The sequence below is a fragment of the Ixodes scapularis genome, unplaced genomic scaffold (genome assembly GCF_016920785.2).
Source record: "Ixodes scapularis isolate PalLabHiFi unplaced genomic scaffold, ASM1692078v2 PGA_scaffold4__175_contigs__length_147842914, whole genome shotgun sequence".
Lineage (NCBI taxonomy): Eukaryota > Metazoa > Arthropoda > Arachnida > Ixodida > Ixodidae > Ixodes > Ixodes scapularis.
The window spans coordinates 3,657,939-3,676,397 of record NW_024609879.1 but is presented as its reverse complement, the minus strand read 5'-3'; the positions used below and the strand labels follow the sequence as shown (position 1 = coordinate 3,676,397).

The 18,459-nt window shown below is 47.3% G+C and overlaps 1 protein-coding gene and 1 pseudogene across 1 annotated transcript; one reads left to right on the top strand and one right to left on the bottom strand.

Annotated features, from left to right (window-relative positions):
- Window positions 1-6,561: 6,561 nt before the first annotated feature.
- Window positions 6,562-9,049, top strand: LOC121046682. The gene is made up of 2 exons (XM_042293503.1): window positions 6,562-6,653; window positions 7,571-9,049. Exons 1-2 carry the CDS (start codon window positions 6,562-6,564, stop codon window positions 8,898-8,900), a joined length of 1,422 nt encoding a protein of 473 aa, XP_042149437.1. The 3' UTR covers window positions 8,901-9,049.
- A 1,189-nt stretch (window positions 9,050-10,238) lies between these two features.
- LOC115327525 lies at window positions 10,239-13,839 on the bottom strand (annotated as a pseudogene).
- Window positions 13,840-18,459: the final 4,620 nt, after the last annotated feature.

Genomic DNA, 18,459 nt, shown 5'->3' with positions numbered 1-18,459 from the left:
AAACACCATGCACCATGCATGCGCCCTTGTGACCATCGCGACCACGTTCCGACCAGAAAAGACGAAGAAGTTATATGAGCGGCAACCTGAGCCTCATACCCCACCCTCAGACCCTCTTGAACACCAGCCTCTCGTCTTCTGGTTCAAAATAATCGCATCACCAAGAAAGGTAAGGGGCACTAAGAAAGGTAAGGGCACTATCAAGACGAATATATTTTTATGTTTTATTTAATGTTCAATTCCCTCGGAATTATACCACTTACGTTCGAGGTGGCCACAGCCAAGAGACAGACTTGTAAAAAATTCCTTCGCGCACTTTGTCATGAAACAAAATACATGGAATTGGCCTAATTTCGCAGATATACGATGGCTGAGAAGAGCCTAGCCACGCAGCCAGCCTCAAATATAGACCACGACGCAAGTGACTCTTCGAGGGCGTCCATGTGCGAACCGCCGACCAGGGAGATGGTGTCCCTTGGGAGTGAACCTCCTCCGCAGTCCGCGTCGGGCGTCGTGGCTGCCGTGCTGGTTGTAGGGCTGCTCTTCGTGGTCGTGATGGGTCTCGCTTACTTCATCGACGTCGACTGGAGCCCGCACCGGCAACCGCACCAGTTCAACGGCACGGGCAACTGGACCACTCCGTGAGTGGAATCTCCACCACCCATAAGCCGCCTTGCGGGTGGCTGTTTTTTTTTTTGTTTTTTTTCAGCGACAGGGAAGGCGTGCGGCCGACATTTGCAAGCAGATAATGTTTCCGAGGAGACAGTACTCGGCAGCAAACGATGTTCCATAGGCAGTATTCGCAACTTGCAGCAATGGTGGTAGCACGGTGTGACGGTCGCGCTCCCTATTTCCTCGGCAATGCGCTTTACAACAAAGGGGCTTGCTTACGCACTCCTGACGTAGAAAGATAATGTAAGGTAATAAAACATATCGTATTTAATAAAAATATATTTACTTAGGCGTCAAAGACCTAACATCGCGACGCTCTTTATCGTCGATCGTCCAGATGACAGACATTCTGATTGACGACGGCGAGCCCCCTTTACACTTTTCCAGGGGCACTCTCAGACCAGGCGATTTACAGCGCGCGTCCCTGGTTTTGAGAGCGTACGACAGTGTTGCCCAACTACGGTAGGCTATGGGTTTTCTCGACAGTGAGCTATGGCAGCCTGCGTAGCCGCAATTCCGAACGCTGGTGGCGGCTAAATTGTTGCGTTTTAATGTTTTTTGGTGTTTTCGAAAAGCATTCTACCATCTCTCGAGACAGAAATAAACATATAAGAGCTATTTTGGGGTGGTTCCGCGAAGACCGAACGACTGCAACTGGAATGTTTGTTTCATTCTACGGATAATTTTTACTGCGCTAAACGCTTAGCCATTACAATCTACAAAGGTACTAATTGCCGAAAATATTTGATCACACAATATAGTCGAAAGGCATGGGTATTCTCCGCTCACAACATGAAACTCAACGAGCCTCATTAACCGAACAACATATGGTCCGTATCCCACGATACCGGGTTATTCAAACAGGGTTTATTAGAGAAAGATCTCAAAGGACACAGTATATCCAATCTGTAGTGTTGACGACAGTTACTTCACAATGATCGGGCGGAACACGGACTAGTTTCAGAGCACGTTCTGAGCTCGCTTGTTTTTTTTTTTTTTTTCACAGCGCCAAAGCAGAGGAACGGGTGTTTCTGGTCGGTCCCTTACCCCGCAGCCGATAATCTAGTTTTCGCGCAAACTGGGATAGAGTTAAAATTATCTCAGCGAAGACAATCCACGAAGAACGTCGCACGGCCCGCGTAGCGGACTGTTCGACGTTCGCTTTCTTCGTTCATTTCCCGCGAATGCCGCGCAGGCTACGAGCCGTGGTATTCCCCGATTTTTAGAGCGGAAGATAACACAAAAAGGTAAGCGTCCTGGATAAGCAAATACCGAAAGCTTTCAAAAAAAAAAAAAAAGCCGGCAAACTTCGAACGCACAACGCAAGTGGAGAGTCGCGCTGACCGGGTTTCCACAACGGCGGGTGGGAGAAATTTCTGGCTAGGTCGCGAGAGTCACGAAATGGAGGCGGCCGGAGAGCTGCGGCTCTCGCCAGCGCGTGAACAGAAAGAAGAAACTCCGGACGCTCGCGCCCCTTCAGTTTTTTTCTTCTTTATCCTAAAGCACTTTTCACTTAATCTCGGAGTCAGTCGCACCAGCCGTCACTAAGAACGAACGCTCTACAAGCTCTTTTTGAAAACGTATTCAGTCCGTGAAAGATGCAGAGGATATTTAGTAACGTTGTTTGTTTTTTTTTTCACCATTTTGTTGTTATAAAATGCCAGATCCTTGCCTAAGGATGTGGCATTTTATAACAGATGCCAAGGTTTGTACGTGCGTCTTGCCTTTTCAGGCAAGACGCACGAACAAACCTTGGCATCTGGTTGTAGCCTCTAGCGCTACCTTTGGGCGGACAATGAGCGTTTGGCGATGCCTAGTTTATTTTTGCGGTAAAAAATAATTTTTAATTTTTGTTTCTGACACCCTGTACTTTGTCTACTTCTACCTCTTGCACTAACGAATTTCCCGAATCACGCGCACCGATCTCCTAGACGCCTAACAATTTTTTTTCTCGTTTTCTGTCAGGCTTAAAGAAAGTGCACTGATACAGTTCTCATAATTCCTGGCGATGTGTTCGGCTTCAATTATTCCTCTAGGTAATTGGTTACTGTTCCAACCTAAAATTCTACAAGATGGCAGGTGAACCTCGCACCCACAATCACAGCAGTTTATGCCCAGATGGCCAGAGTTAGCTCTGGTGCTATTGTTTTTGTGTTCACGGAGCCTGTCATTAAGGCATCGTCCAGTCTGCCCTATGTACATTTTCCCACATGAAAGGGGAAATGAATACACCACTTGCTCTGCGCACTCAACGAAGCTGTTCTGATGTTTTTTTGGTACAGCTTACTGTTCGGTAAAGATATGGTGAGTTGACTTGTTTGCACAGGTTGGCAAGCTTATTTGGAGCAGAAAAAACGACGTTGATGTTGAACTTGTTAGCGATTTTCTTGATGCCATGAGAGAACCTGTGGAAGGGGAAGAACGAAATATCTCTTGGTTATATCTCTGGCTCTTGGTGTGACAGGCGTTCCTTTATTCTTTGTTCTCAGGATGCTCTCTGCAATCGATGTTGATAAAGAAATGGAATATCCGGCGGATGTTAATCTTGTAATTTGCGCATCAAAGCTTACTGAAAAAAGTGTTCCCGGGATTTTTGAAGAGAGTTGTTTAGACATAATTTTAGTATTCCTCTTCTTATCAGCTTACAATGTGCCGGATTGAACGGAAAAATTAATTTTTTACCCCTTGGCTCATATGTCCGGCGTATATGAGTTTGTCGGAAATGGACCCTGAGTTCTAGGAATCGGATAGATTTTTCTTCCGGAAGCTCATGAGTGATATCCAATGGTTTCAGACAGTTGTTAAAAGCTGATAGAACGCCATTCGCAGTGATTGAAAAATTGCTGTTTTCGGCGTCAAGAATGATCAAATAATTGTCAACGTACCGAATAGGGGAGTCAAGGCAATTGTTCAATAGTCTGTCTTGGTGGGCGAGGTAGAAATCACTTAGCACTAGAGCTGTACACGACCCAATGCAAATATTTTTCTTCTGTGGATATGTTTTTTTGTTGTTGTTTTTTCTTCCCAGGTAATAAAGGTCGAATGTATGTAGACCGAGAGTAGATGTAGAAAATTGTCTTCGGAAATACCTGCGGAATTTTGGAAGGTTATGCCACCAAAAGAATCAATGCTCTCTTCTACACATCGCAACAGGCCGTCCTGAGGCAGTTCGTAATATAGGTTTTTATGTCGATGGAAAAAGCTTCTAGGTGATTATAACTCTGTTGCGCCAAGAATGCGATGACCTCGTTGGAACTCCTAATTAAGAAAGGGTCGTCAATTGTAAGAAGATTTAGTTTTTCTTTGAAAAAAAGAGCGAGTGATTTCTGCCAAGTTTCTTTTTCGGATACAATAACTGTGAAGCAGTAAATGGGTTTATTGGTCTTGGCACTGTAAAATACGTTGAGGCTTAGCAGTTTGTTGCGATCGATGTTGGTGTAGTAACTGTGGGTTCATTTACATGATGAGAAAATTATGCTTGCTTCATGTCGGCTCAGTCCAGTCAATCGCTCTCAGTCTTCTGTCTCGAGCTTTCCGATCTCGTCTTCTGCCTTTTTCTCCCAGTTACCACACCCCTCCGGCTTTAATTGTTTAGGTGCCAGCGGGAGCTCCAGCATCCGGTAGGCTCGGTGGCACGCCAAATCTGTCTGAGGGACGCGAGATCCGTTGAGGATAACGGTTTAAATGTTCAGTCGGCGGCGTGGCTGCGTCTCCTGCCGGCCCTGGCTGTACCACTGTAGGTGGGGCTCTTCCCGATGAACTCGGTAAGTCTCCAGCTGTGCCCGTCGACACTCTAGGAGTGGCAGGTAGGTCTAAAGGCATCCATGGTGGTTTGCAGGTTGTTTCACGACTTGGTAACTGAGCATCCAGTCGCAAAAGATGGTCCAAGTGAACGGAGACTGTACGTTCCCGTACCTCCACTAGATACCATAGTGGCCCTCTTCGGGAAACACTAACTCCAGGAGGCCAAGAGTGTTGGTTCTTTCTCAGGTCTCGCACGAGGACCTTATCTCCTACATCAAAATAACGAAGTGATCGTCGTGAATTGTCGTGTGCCAATAGACCGATGCCACCAAGCGAACTGCGCAGGCGCGCGCATTCCGGAAGTTGCGCCGTCGCCATGTTCCTTGTAGTCATCAGCCCGCTTCCTCTCCGCGTCCTGCCTGCGTTGCCGTCGGCCGTGTCTCGGTTGGCTGCATAATATCACCGTTCTGGACGCCCCGGGATCGACTTCTCTTCACCACCAGTGTCGGTCATGTAAGTATTCCATGAAATTATATTGTTTGTGATACGTTAGTTTGCCGGGAAGCTTAAAGGGCTACTCCACCGATTTTTTCATTGTCTCCGATTTGCTTGAAATTTCGCTAAACTAACCAACAAACATCGCGAAAATAGTATCCCAAATATTAGGTCAAAATATTGTTTTTTTTCGCGAAGTTATTGAATTTACAGTTTTGGTCCTCACCGTGTTTTTCAAGATCGAAGTCTCTACTGGCAACAATGAAAAAGTGACGTTAGTGGAAGGCAGGGGTTCACTCTTTGGGCTGTAGATTTTGTTTTAAACTGATTCGAAGCAGTTTCATGGTGTCAAAAGAATGCTTGGGAAGCTCGCTGCAGTACCCGCGCTCCAGCACGGAACAAATGATTGGCATATTCTATTTTTTGGCTGCTTGCTGGACTGGCAAGCCTGCCTGCCACTGACGTCACGGCCCTGAAAAGCGCGCGTATATTTGAATGTTGGTTTTTGCATCATTTTCATTTGCCGATTTCGCAATAACTATTATGAATTTCGCGATTCTAAATAGCATACCGGAGAGAGTAAAGGCCGGGGAGTCAGAAAATATAGTTAGTTGAGGTAGCTCTAAAAATCGGTGGAGTACCCCTTTAAAAGAGTAGTCACCGTCGACGTTCGCTGGTGTTGGTCTTACGCGTCTTAGGCTTATGGAGACTGCCACTTCTGCTCCTCCAAAAGAAAAGAAACAAAACAAGAAAACGTGAGCACTCTGCCGCACGGCTGTCTCGGTGAACTTGCAAATGAGTGAGCGGTTAGTGCGGGCAAACTGTGCGGGCATATCAATGGAGCATCGGCTCCGGGGAGCACCGCAAAACAGTCAAGCGCGTCGGTTGGCTCGGACATTACCGCTGCTCAGGCTTGTGCGCCGCGATTAATCTATAGAATGAAATAAATGCAGCAACCGCTGTAAAACAAAAAGACTGGTTTTCTCGGGGTTGTTCCCGAGTACGCGGAGAAACGTTTGATTAGTTGGCGGCAGTGCCAGCTGACAGATGGGTACGCCAGGCACAAGCGAGCTCTCGCCCAGAAGTCAAGCTTGCATACGAACAAGGAATGCGCTTCGCGTGTGTTCAAAAAGGAGCAACGGTATATGTCCCATATTTAAAAATGTAGGTGAAATGAGTTCGCATGCACTTCTGTGTGTTTTCTGTTCTATTTGCGTGGAACCAAGCGCTAACAGTCGCCTGATAGATCTTTTCTCCTGTATCTCGGTTGCCGTTACTGAGCCTGGTTGGAGCTGTAACACCAGTCAAATAAAGTCGTAACTTAATAGCTTAAGAAAAAAAAGTCCAGTGTGTGTGTGAGGCATTTTGGTACTGAGTCTTTTAGTACAAGCTGCTCTACAAATTACATTTTGCAATGTTTTCCTATTGTGTTTAGCAACTGATGATGTGTTTTGTTTAAGGAAGTAGGTCTCATATCAGGCCATGATTATCGAGATTCTATTAACTTTATTGTTATAGTGCCCGTTCTGATCTTCTAAAGCATAGTGATGCTTGAAACATATGCTATTGCAGTAACTAATACAGAAAGCCATGAAACTAATTTTTGGGCTTAAACAATACATTTTCTTTTCAGGTCTCTTAGAAATCGGAATGGCGTGTGCAGTGGTCGATCCTAACCAGCAGGAATGGACCTCCAAGACGAAGTCCCTGAATCCGTTCTTTGGAAAAAAACAGATCTACAGGTATGTGACCCAGTGTAGAAACACCATGATTTAAGAAGCATTTAGGTGCTGTCACTGTCCGATGGAGTACTCAGATTATTTAGCACGGAATGAGCCCTCTAGTCTAAACGGAGGAAAAGTGCCTGGAGTGCCAAACTGGTGCTGCGCCGGTTGTGCTTAAAGCTGCATTTGCAATTTGCTGGTGGTCTTTCATTTTCTTGGCCGCCATGCAGCAGGGGCAGTACTGTCCTTGACTGTATTCAACCTCATGATGGCGAACCTGCCTCCCTGCCTGGCCCAGACCCTAGACCTCGGCTTTACCGTCTACGCTGATGACATCATGGTCTAGACCAGAGGGGGAAACCATTGCTCGTTAGGAAGACTCTGCAAAAAGCCTTTGCCGTCATTGTTGATTACCTAGACTCTGTTGGCCTCACAGTGCTGCCAGAGGAGACCCAATACGTCGTGAGCTTATGCATGGGCCTGTGCCCCGATTCACACAAACAAGTCACGAAGGTGACATTTCTATGGGTCACGCAATGAATTTCTTACCTTCGCTAAATACTACTCAGAACGAGTCCTTGACGTGAATTGCCCACAATACGGACAGTAGTTTCCCTCTCCAAGCAATGACAGTCGCAGAAAAACTACAGAGTTTTCTGCGACTGCGATCCTGACACCTGCGCCACGTGCATCATCAAGTGTAATCTTCAGGTAGCTACTGGTGAATCGCCTGGCAGCATCTTGTGTAGTTAAGTTTCGTTGCTGGCGTAGGTGCCGGCTATCTCACATAACTACAAAATATTTTTATGTAGAAAGCTTTTTCACATGCTGGCAGTATCTTGAATCACTTCAATCTTAACACTTCTACATGTCGTGCTGTTAAAATATATAAAAAAAATTCATGCAATATGTTGATTGCAATATTTATTATGCAGGTACATGGAAACCAAAGGAGCCACAAAGCACCGAGAGGCTGGCCTGCGACTGTTTTCTTCAGGCCACCTGAAAAAGCTGGAGTTTTCTACGCGGGAGGCTGAGGAGACCATTGTACGTGCTCAAGTTTTGGCATCTATGTCAATAAGAACTTCGTACAAAGTCAATGCTGCACTGGCTAGGTGTGATGGGGAGATCATTACTGGCCACTGCTCATGTGTTGCAGGAAAGGGTTCCGTCTGCAAGCACCTTTGTTGCGTTTTTTACGGGCTAATGTACATCGCACAGCATGACCTCAGTGTTGTACCAGGTGTTGTTGCATGCACCGAGACAGAAAGGCAATGGTACAAGCCAAGAGACCCCAGAAAAGTTAGCGAACAGTTTGGCACTGTGGTCTTTTGTAAAGACACTTGTCAGAGAATGAGCAGTGCTCCAAAGCACCATGAGAAGCGAGTGGCATATTCGCCACTTAAGGGTGACAGGCTAAATCTGCAGCCATTGGACCTCATTCACCTGCACGGCAAACTGTACGAGAGCGGCCTTCATTGCTTTGCGGACGTGCTCGAGGCTAATGACTTTTTACCTAACAAAGTGAAAGAAAGTGACGGTGAAGCCACGGAAAAGCTACCACCGCGGTGGTTGGATCAAGTAGAGAAGCAGCTAGGTCTAACTGCCTACACGCCCGAAGAAGTAGCGGCTGTGGAGGAGGGCACAAGGCTGCAAAGCTTGTGTCCTCTGTGGCATCACCATAGAGAAGGCCTCATCACTGCCTCACTTGCGAATAGAGTGTACACGTGGGTGCACACTTGTCGAACAAAAGTGGGACCCCACGATCCTCAGTCTCTCTCGAATGCAGTGTTGGGCAAAACGAAATGTCGCGCAACAAATGACATGAAGAGAGGTCTCTTGCTCGAACCTGAGGCTAGAACACTGTTTCAAGAGAAAAACGCTAGCCATGCAGATCTTGACGTGAAGGAGAGTGGTCTCATCTTGTCGCAGAGCCACCCTTTTCTGGGTGCAAGCCCAGACGGGATAGTCTCGTGCAGCTGCTGCGAGAAGCGGCTCATTGAGATCAAATGTCCGCGGAGCTTGGCAACATTTTCTAAGTCTGAACTGCATGATGGACACCTTAAACCCACTAGCAAACATTATGCACAGGTGCAGATGCAAATGGGCGTGACGGGACGGAAGTTGTGCATCCTCTTTGTGTACTGCAGCAAAGATGACTACCGGCAGGTTTCAGTTCGTTTCGATGAGAAATATTTCCATGAGCTGGTTGAGCGTTGTACGTTTTTCTACGACACATACTTTCTGCCTTGTTTTAGATATTAGGACATTTTATTGCAAAACATACTCATCTGAAAAGCTATTTGTTTCTGTGGTGAACTAAATTTGGAACTGCTGGTGTCAGATGCATATTTAGCAAATTTCTATTTAAAGAAACGTATTAAAAAATTTTTGTCTAAGAGTTCTAACATGGTGCTTGGTATAACATGTGTTTTGTTTAAGATAGACTACTCGTTTGCAGTTTATTCCTTATATTTTTGTGCCAGCAAATCGCCTCAGATCTTCAGTGTACTTATTTAGATTTTGAATGTATTTGTTTAGTGTCCCATATGATTTGCAGATGTAAATAAACACTTTGCCATATCCTTTTTCTTCTTTGTTTCATTGTGGCCGGATGCCTAACTAAAACAGTTTGCACGTGACAACTCAAGTGAATTCTAGATTGCTGTACACGAATACATTTTTGCGAGGTCCTAATTTTTACGAATCGAAAATTAGGTCCAGCGAACAATTCAGGCAATATGTGAACACTACAGAAGCTACATTCGATTCTCAAAAATTAAGTCGATTACACTATAATGTGGTACACAAAAGATTCTCAAATAAATATAACAGTACTAAAAGGCTGCCGTGGTATTAAGAGGGGGGGATGCTATGTGAGCAGCCTTAGTAGGAAAGCATAAGCTGACACATGGCTGCAAGTCTCTGCATACAAGGTGTCCACAAGAAGCAATTGCTCAGTAAATGGCACTTATTAGCTGAAACATTAAATTGAATTAGCACTTTTAGCCTATAAATCAGTGTTGCTGTGAACACTGCAGCTGAAATGAAGCCTTAGGGAAACATTTGTCTCGTCCCAACATCAGACAATGAAAAGCCGAGAATGATTGTGTATGCACGCCAAGCATTCAGTGATGTGTAATAAATAGTCTTTCAACACGATAAGCAACAATCTTATTGCTTATCATGTAGGCCAGCACAAAGATATCCCTCTCCCAGAGCAATTTTTTATTGCACACAAGGTACTTGCTTGTGTACACAATCGCACATGGTCACCATCTCGCCGCGAGACATGAACTCCTCAGATCCAACACATTTCAAATGGCTGTTAGTAAAACGAGAGTCCTCCCAACCTTTCGACTAGAAACTAGTGCCACAGAAAAGGGGCTAACGGTGTTCAGTACTTAAAAAAGAAATAGTTTGGTATTATCTTTGAGCTTCACAGTAGAACGTTTCTAGCTCTGTGTTCTCATGTGCTCCTTTTTCTGGCCTGCTATGTGATATGCAGTTGGTGAAACTGTTGAATCCAGCATTACTTCATAGTTATTTTAACAGTGCCAATGCAACACAGCCAACAACAAAGGTGCCAATGCAACGGACTACCTACAACAAGGGCTCATCAACAAAGTTTGTCAAAAGAGCACAAACGTGCCACACCTTGTTGAGCTGCTCAGACATGCTGTTTGGAAAAATCTGCGAGAGGATTCTGAAATTTTTACCCTTCTGATAACTCTCTCGACGTGTATACGGACGCTTGCAATGTGCCTTGTTTCCTGCTCATCCTTTTCCGAGAGCTGGGGTCGCCCTTCTATAAATGGCGGAATATTCCGGTGGAGTGAGCGCTGCTTGCATTCCTCCGATATTGTGAAGCCCCTGTCCGCATGACGCTGCGTCCAGGGGTGAACTTGTCCAATACACCCCAAGCCTTCGTAAGTGCCTTGTCGGACAGCCTGCCAGGTGCAAGGTCCGATACAAAGGTGACGAACCCGTTAGGGCTGCAGACAATCAATTCCTTTGCAGTATTGTGTTTCTTGTATGTCGAGAATGTTTCACTCTGCACTCGGAATGAAGATGGAGTCTCTATGTAGATCTCGGTGCAATCCAGGATCCCATCCACGGTATCCCTTTGTCTGCAAAGGCTTGTGGCCTGTATTTATCACACAGGTGAGGGGGCAGCCATGTTGGCACCTGCATAAAATGATTTGAAGACTGTAGAAGTAATTTCTGGGCTTTTCTTTCTCTATGTGGGAAAAACAATAATCCAGTGTGTGAAAGCAGATTGCCAAGCTTGTTGAGCTTGATATTTTCTTAATTTTTCTAGAAGACAGGAGTTGAGAAAAGCATCCAAGCAGGCAATGTCTGCGTACATACCTGGCGAAGCCTGTTGTCCAGGAAGTCCAGCCAAGTGACCCAAATTCGGGACACCGTACTTTGCGACACACCAAACCTGTTAAAAATATTTTTATGGTATTGTTTTTAAGCATGAGTCACTGCCAACCTACATTTTAAAAGCGTGCACACTTGTAAACAGGCCAGTTCAGATATTTCTATGCATGATCTTCTTGCCACCGACACTGCAACGGTAGCATTAATAACAGTCGGCAGAGATTTTACTACCTATTAAACCAAAATGCAAAGATAGGAATTTTTGTTTAGTTGAATAAGGAGTCGTTGTTCGGATCTATCTTGCATAGCCCAGCAGCACTGGCACTTAAATTAAGGCAACATTATGTGACTCGCTGAGTCGAGAATATAATTACTTGCTAGACTTTTATTTACTCTGTAGAAAGCATTATGCACAGATTATAAATCGAGAATCGTCTATGTAGATCGAGACCAAATATTATACAGATTTTTCACATGCCATTCCACATTTTGAATGCTCACATTTAACATTTTTACGGTCATACGTTAACCAACATGTCTGTCGCAGCCAATAAAAGGATATCGGTTTTCAAAGGAGATGGCCCACCTGAAAGCAAGGTCTGCTCCGTCAAGCCCCAATCGAAGACGAAGGAGTATTAAAATCAGCTGAGTCTTCAGAGGCAGAATAAATCTGCGGTCCTCGTTTTCAGTTTCTTTCATTTGCCAAAACTGCAATCTTTTAGCATCTGGCTCCAGAAGGGACCAAAACCCGTCTAAGCGTTCAGGTGACGTGAAGCCTGTGTAGTACCTCAGTTTCTTGTGGTCCTGTTTGATGGCTTCGTAACGAAACTCTGTCTTTCCCTTAGCTTCCGCTTCCTTCATCCGCCTGTACGTGGCCGAGAGATCAAGCTTAAGCGACCTGTTTTTTTGTTTTACTCGGTCGCACAGCTTCATTGAGTCAACCTGTTTTTGGCGGCTCCTGTCAAGCTGCCTTTTCAGTGATATCACTTGAGCTTGTACCTTTTTAACTTCCTCCTCTAAGCTTCCAATCACATCCTTCAGGCTAGAGATCTTCCTGAGGAGCTCGGTCTCACTCTTGTTATGAACACTGTAGGAGTGATCTGACAGTGGGTTGAGCTCTGGCAGTGTTTCGTCATCTACGGTGCTGCAGCAGGCGGTGCCAGGGTCGACGTCATCTGCAGCTCCTGTGGTGGCCTCCTGCTGGGCCGCTGGCATACTTGAGCCGTTGAGTGTAGTGGGCTGATTAGAGCACAAATAAAAACAAAAGAACAATAAATTTAATATTCTATGTAATGTACTTAACCCATGGGATGACAATGCCTCTAATGTTCCTGCATACCTGCAGCTCAGATGTTCATATTGTTTCAGATGTAAAGAGACTTGTATCCTCTAATATTTTAATTATTTGACGTAAATCATTGAGTTTGTTTAGTCACGCCAAAGAGTTCTCCATGTGCGAGTTAAACTTTTCAGCACTGTTGAATGCTTTCTATGCTCCTGGCTGGTATGCTATATTTTCCAACCTAAAAGCTGCTGCATAAAATGGCAAGCCTCCTTTAAGAAAAAGGGAGACACCAAGGAAGCTTTTTTTGCTAGGCTACGCTTGGCCTGGACACCATACCTTTATTCGTGTTAAGGGACGCCTTTTCGCCACCTTCTTTTGTTGGAGGGGGAAGATTGTCGGCACCCGCACCATGTAAGTCTTTTTCCCTCCTTGGAAATGTGCCCCACACACTCTGTGGCCCGTGGTTGGCACAAACTTTGAAAACCTGGGAGAAAAAGAATGGTCATATGCTGCAAAGCACATGGGCCCTTTAGAGCAACCTGACGTTTTTGAAGGAGTATTCAATCACTGTCTATTCAGGAACACCAAAATGGGCTTGTACATAGCAAGCTCAAGTGTATCTCTCGCAACGTTACCTTAAATGTTCATTTCACATAACAGTCCAAAACCTTCACAAACTATCGATATTATGCGTTGTTTTGGTTTTATTAGCGGCAAACATCTAGAGACAAGCTTGGCTCTGTCTCCCCTGCTCAGCTGGTAAGTTAACGGTTACATGGCCAATGCTTGATGCATGATAAAATTCAAAACAAACCATGTCAGCACGACTTTATCGTCACTTTCTGCACCATTAACTACTGTTGCGCTCGTTGCTTTGAGTTACGTTTTGGAGCGGAAAGCGTGATACATTCGACAGATTCTGTCCACGAAACGTTTACGATTTGGTACATGCGTCGCGACAGCTGAAATAGGGACAAACCACAGGGGGTCCGTTAGTTGGCAATTTTAAAAGAGACCGCGCAAAAAAAGAAAGAAAGAAAGAAAGAAAGAAAATTGCTTGCACGAACAGAGTCCTCTGTTTGTGTACCTTCTCGCTTAGTCCGTTCGTCTTACCTAAACGTCCAACATCATAAACGGGACCGCAGAAATACACCGGGCAAACAAAGAGAGCACTGAAAGCGACCGCCGGAAAGGAGCGCCGACATCACGATTGAGATAGGCCGATATGTCGCGCCTCCGCTGCAAGCGCGCGGAGCGTCAAACAGATCCCAAACACAAAGAGCATGTCAGCGCGTCCTTCTCTACACCCTTCATGCCTTGTACCTTGGAAGCTTATGCTCTTTTGTCAACGTGCGATGGGTTAAATGCAGACGAAAGAAAGCTGTCTTACCTTCCGCTCTGTCCAGCTCTGTTGAGTCCTCGTAACCACGTCTCACGCAGGCTTTTTTCCTTTGGGAACACGTAAAACCCGATGCCTTTTTGCCGGGTACTATTGTTATTGCACCCTGGTACACAACAGGTGAAGCCACCCATTGGGCACAGTGAATGAGCACCGGTTAGAACAACTACGTCGCGTTCAAAGAGCGCACCGAGGCTGCCGAGGCGGTCGAAAAACTCCCGAGAACTACAGGTCCCAGAATTCACCGCGGCAGCGGTGGCGTAGTGCAACTCACGGTGAGATCGGTCTATTGTTGCTGGCGTTGGTGCTTGATCACAGTCCGCTCCACACTTGGCTTGATTAAATCAAGGCGAGTGCGAAGCGGCCGCTTGAGGAACAGTTCAGCCGGTGTTCTCTCTGTGATTGTATGAGGAGTGCTCCGATAATTCAGGAGAAACCTGGCCAGCCTTTAGTGCTCTGTTTCTGTGAGTGTGTTTCCAGCAGCGGCGTCTTTCTTCCAAGCTCTCTTAAATGTCTGCATCGCTCGCTCAGCCGCGCCATTTGAAGCAGGATGATATGGGGGTGTACGGATGTGCTTCACTCCGTTCATTCGCAAGAAGTTCTTGAAGTCTGCAGAAATGAACTGCGGTCCGTTATCCAAGACAACTTCAGAGGGCACTCCATATGACGCGAAGAGGTTCCGCAACAATTCAATGGTGGGTGCTGCTGTAGTCGTTTTTGTGGGCAGGACTTCGATCTACTCGGAGAAGCTGTGCATTACTACCACGTAGTGCTGCTTGTCGAGCTCGACGTAGTCTAGATGTATCCTCTCCCGCGGGTTTCTCGCCCAAGGCCATGGGTGTAGAGGTGCAGCATCTGGTTGGTTCTGCATGGATGCACAGGCGTAGCACCGCTTAATGAAATCATCAATGTCCCGGTCCAAAATTGGCCACCAGAGATAATTTCGTGCCTTGGCCTTCATGCGACTGAGGTCTGGGTGATTCTCGTGCAGTTCATGTAGTAGTCGTTTTTTTAAGATTCGGTGGTACGATGACTCGGCTTCCCGGCTTCCCCATAGAAGACAGCCTTGGTCCGTTGATGGCTGCTCCCGTTTTTCGAAGTAAGTACGCAGGTTTTTATCTTGAAGAGAGATGGGCCAACCATTTAGGGGGTCAAGTTCAGAACCTTCGATAAGGTTGGGTCTCTCCTTGTTTTTACCGCGATTTTACGACTTGTGACTGAAGAAGTTCCACATTGGAGACCTGACGTGCCGACGTGTCTTCGTCCGGGTCACTTGAAGCAAGGTCTAAAGGCAAACGCGACAGTGTATCTGCATTGCCGTTTTCTTTGGACTTCCGGTACACAATGTCATAGTTTTATGATATATGTGAAATATGGCTGCTCCCACTCCGCTTGGAGATGCGTCGCAGGCGAGGCAAAGCGGCCTGCTTGGATCGTAATGTGTGAGAAACTTGCTTCGCAGCAAGTCTCTTTTGCCTCTTTGAAGGTTTTTTCACATTCTGGCGTCCACTTCCAGCGGCTATCCTTCTCTAGAAGCTGGTAGAGTGGTTTCAAAATCGTGGAAAGGCCCGTCAAAAATCGTCCACAATAGTTTAACAGGCCTAGAAATCAACGCAGTTCCCTCTCGTTGGAAGGCGACGGCGCGTTCTGGATGGCTTGCACCTTACTTTCGGTTGGGAGCAATCCTTGGGCGTCGATTCTGTAGCCGAGATATTCCACGCTGCTCTTGAGGAACTCGCATTTTCGAAGATTGGCCCGACGTTTGCTGTCAGTCGAGACAGAACTCGGTCCAACAATTGAAGATGATCCTCCAGAGTACTTGACGTGACCAAGATGTTGTCAAGATAGCACACTACGTGCTCCAGTCCTTGCAGGATCTGATCCATCGACCGTTGGAAAATCGACGGCGCTGTGGATATTCCGAAAGTTAGACTATTGTACCGATAAAGACCCTTGTCTGTGGTGATGGTAGTGTAGACCTTTGAGTTGGGTTCTAGTTCCAACTGTTGGTAGGCACTGGTCAAGTGTATCTTGCTGAAGTACTTGCCACCAGCAAGCGTCGCAAACAAGTCTTCCGCACTTGGTAGTGGATAGGTCTCCGGCTGAATGCAACGGTTCCACTTTGCTGCGGTTCACAGTGACCTTGTAGTCTCCACAAAGTCGAACGAACTTGTCTTTTTTTGGAACCACCACGATCGGTGCCGCCCAGCTGCTTCTATCAACTTTGGTGATTGTGCCGCGTTTTCCGAAGGCCTCCAACTCTTTCTCCACCACCTCACGCAGGGCGTATGAAAGGGGGCGAGGTTTGAAGAAAGTTGGGGCACATACGGGCGTGATGTGAATCCCTGCTTTGATTCCTTTCACCGTTCCCAGCTGGTCGCTGAAAAGCATCTAGTGCTTGTCTAGCAGACTGTCTAGTTCGTTCCGAGCAGCAGACTCTGTCAGTGAGAAGATTTTGTACCAGTTGATACGGATGTGCCGCGCCAGTTCCTTCCCAGCAAAGCTGGTCGATCTCCGTGGACGACCACCAATGGAAGCGTCAATGTCTGATCTTCGTAGATTACCGGAACTTGTGCCTCTCCAAGGACAGGAATGGCGTCACCGGTGTACGAGCGGAGGCGAAGAGTCGAGAGTTCTAGTGGCAAACCGCGCAGCGACTCGTTGTATTGCCTCTCGGAGATGATGGTTAGAGCCGCCCCAGTGTCCAGCAGCATTTTTACAGCATTTCTTGCAATTTGCAGCAGGACTTCGATGCCGTTACCGACACTGTTGGTGATTCCATCAACTGGATACAGTGTGGCGTAGTCGTCTTGGGGACTTTCTTGGCTGGATTTTCTTGGCTGAAACTGCTTTCGGGACCCTCGTCTACACTGTCAGTGCCCACCTCGATGAACCAAGCTCACGTGCTTTTGACCGCCTGCCTCCCACCGCTCTGCTTGGTAGCATCGAGCTTAAGGGCATCTTAGGTGTTGTGCTTTCCTGGCTTGCATCTTTCATCAGCGACAGGACTCAACGCGTCGTTTACCGCGGCGCAGTTTCTACGAGCACAGCCGTCCTAGCGGGGGTACCCCAAGGAAGTGTCCTCGGCCCAACGCTCTTCACAATATATATCGACAGTATCACCTGTAGTCTCAGCTGCTTCCCGCTTCTGTATGCGGATGACCTGACCTTACTTCAGCCAATCCGCAGCCCCGCTGAATATGTCTCCCTCCAAGCCGACCTTGACATGTGTCACCGATTGACCAAGCAGCACAATTTGCCCGTCAACGCCGACAAGTCCTGTGCAATGACTTTTACTGGACTGTTTCGTCCCCCCAAGGCGCCTACAGTGTGTCTTTGGGATCGGAAAATCCGGCGTGTGGCCTCAACGACTGTGCTTGGTGTTGAGCTCAAAGCGCGGCTGTCATTAACAGGACAAGTCCACCGAACTGTTGCCAAATCACGCCACATGCTTGGTTTCGTCACCCGCATAACCTCCGGCATGCCACCCAATGCATTTAGACAGCTCTACACAGCACTGATATTACCGACACTAAAATATTGTTGTGCCATCTGGCTCCCCCATTCTGCCTCACTCCTAACTAGACTCGCTAGTGTAGAGCGTCGGGCTGCATATGCGATTTATAGTCGCTGCAGACCCAAGACACAGCGCCTCTCCTACACAAAAATCACGACCGACAGCCTGATGCAGGGTGCTTCATGGCAGTCGCTTACATCAAGGGTGCAGGCTGACACGATCCGCCTGCTATGCCAATTCCAAGCACCTGGCATCAGACCCGAGTGGGCGCTCAACGTTTAAACAGCCACACCGGCCGCCTTCAGCCCCTCCTTATCCGAACACAGAGGCACGGGTCTTCCTGGCTGCCGCGAGCTGTCGCTTTATGGCACCAGCCGCCCTCAGAACTCACAGTGATATTTCCCCCTGACAGTCATGAATTAAGACTGATCATGAAGGTTGCGTAGCGCACGCGGTAGTGTTTTGGGTCAGCTATGCCCCTTGTCGCCCCTGTCGGACTGCGGCTAGGGCCGGCGGGTGTTGTGTTCGGTGGTGGTCCGGCTGAGGACTGCGTGGTGTCCTGCCTCGATTGCACGTTGAGGCCGGACGGAGCACTATATCTGGCGGGCTAAGGGCTGGTCCGGGCCGGCCCGGGCCTTGGTCGCCTTCCATCAGGGGAGAGATGATGTATAACCTTACTCCTCCTCGTCCCCGCCCCCCCCCCCCCGGCCCTTTTTTTTATTTTTTTATTTCTTATTTGTTGGTGCATATGCATGCGTTTACTGCCCCAGGTTGGGAACACAGGCCTTCCGGTATGGGCAGCATTGCATTTTGTGACCCTGTATGCCTGGGTATACCCCCCCCCCCCCCCCCCCCTTTCTGAGTACAAATAAAGTATTAGTTTAGTATTTTACAAAGAGAGAAGACTTGACTTGGACGCTGGGTACGAATACTGACTACAGCCTCCTGCGTGCTCGGGGGCCCAGTCCCGAGACAGCGCAGAAGGTGGAACGCTGGGTGGAACGAGTGCCGAGTATTAATTGCCCGCGCTATAACTAAACTACAAAGAAAGACGTGATGGCCGACGCGCCGGCGAGCGGCTTACGGTTCGGAGGACCCGGCTGTCCCCATCGTCGCTGGACTCCGGACCGGCGTGGCCATCAGAGACAGGATGTTCCAGAAGAGCCAGACGAAAGAAAGACACGTTTGATCCCGGGCGTGGGCTGGTAACGACTGCTCACGAAAACTCGTGAGCCCC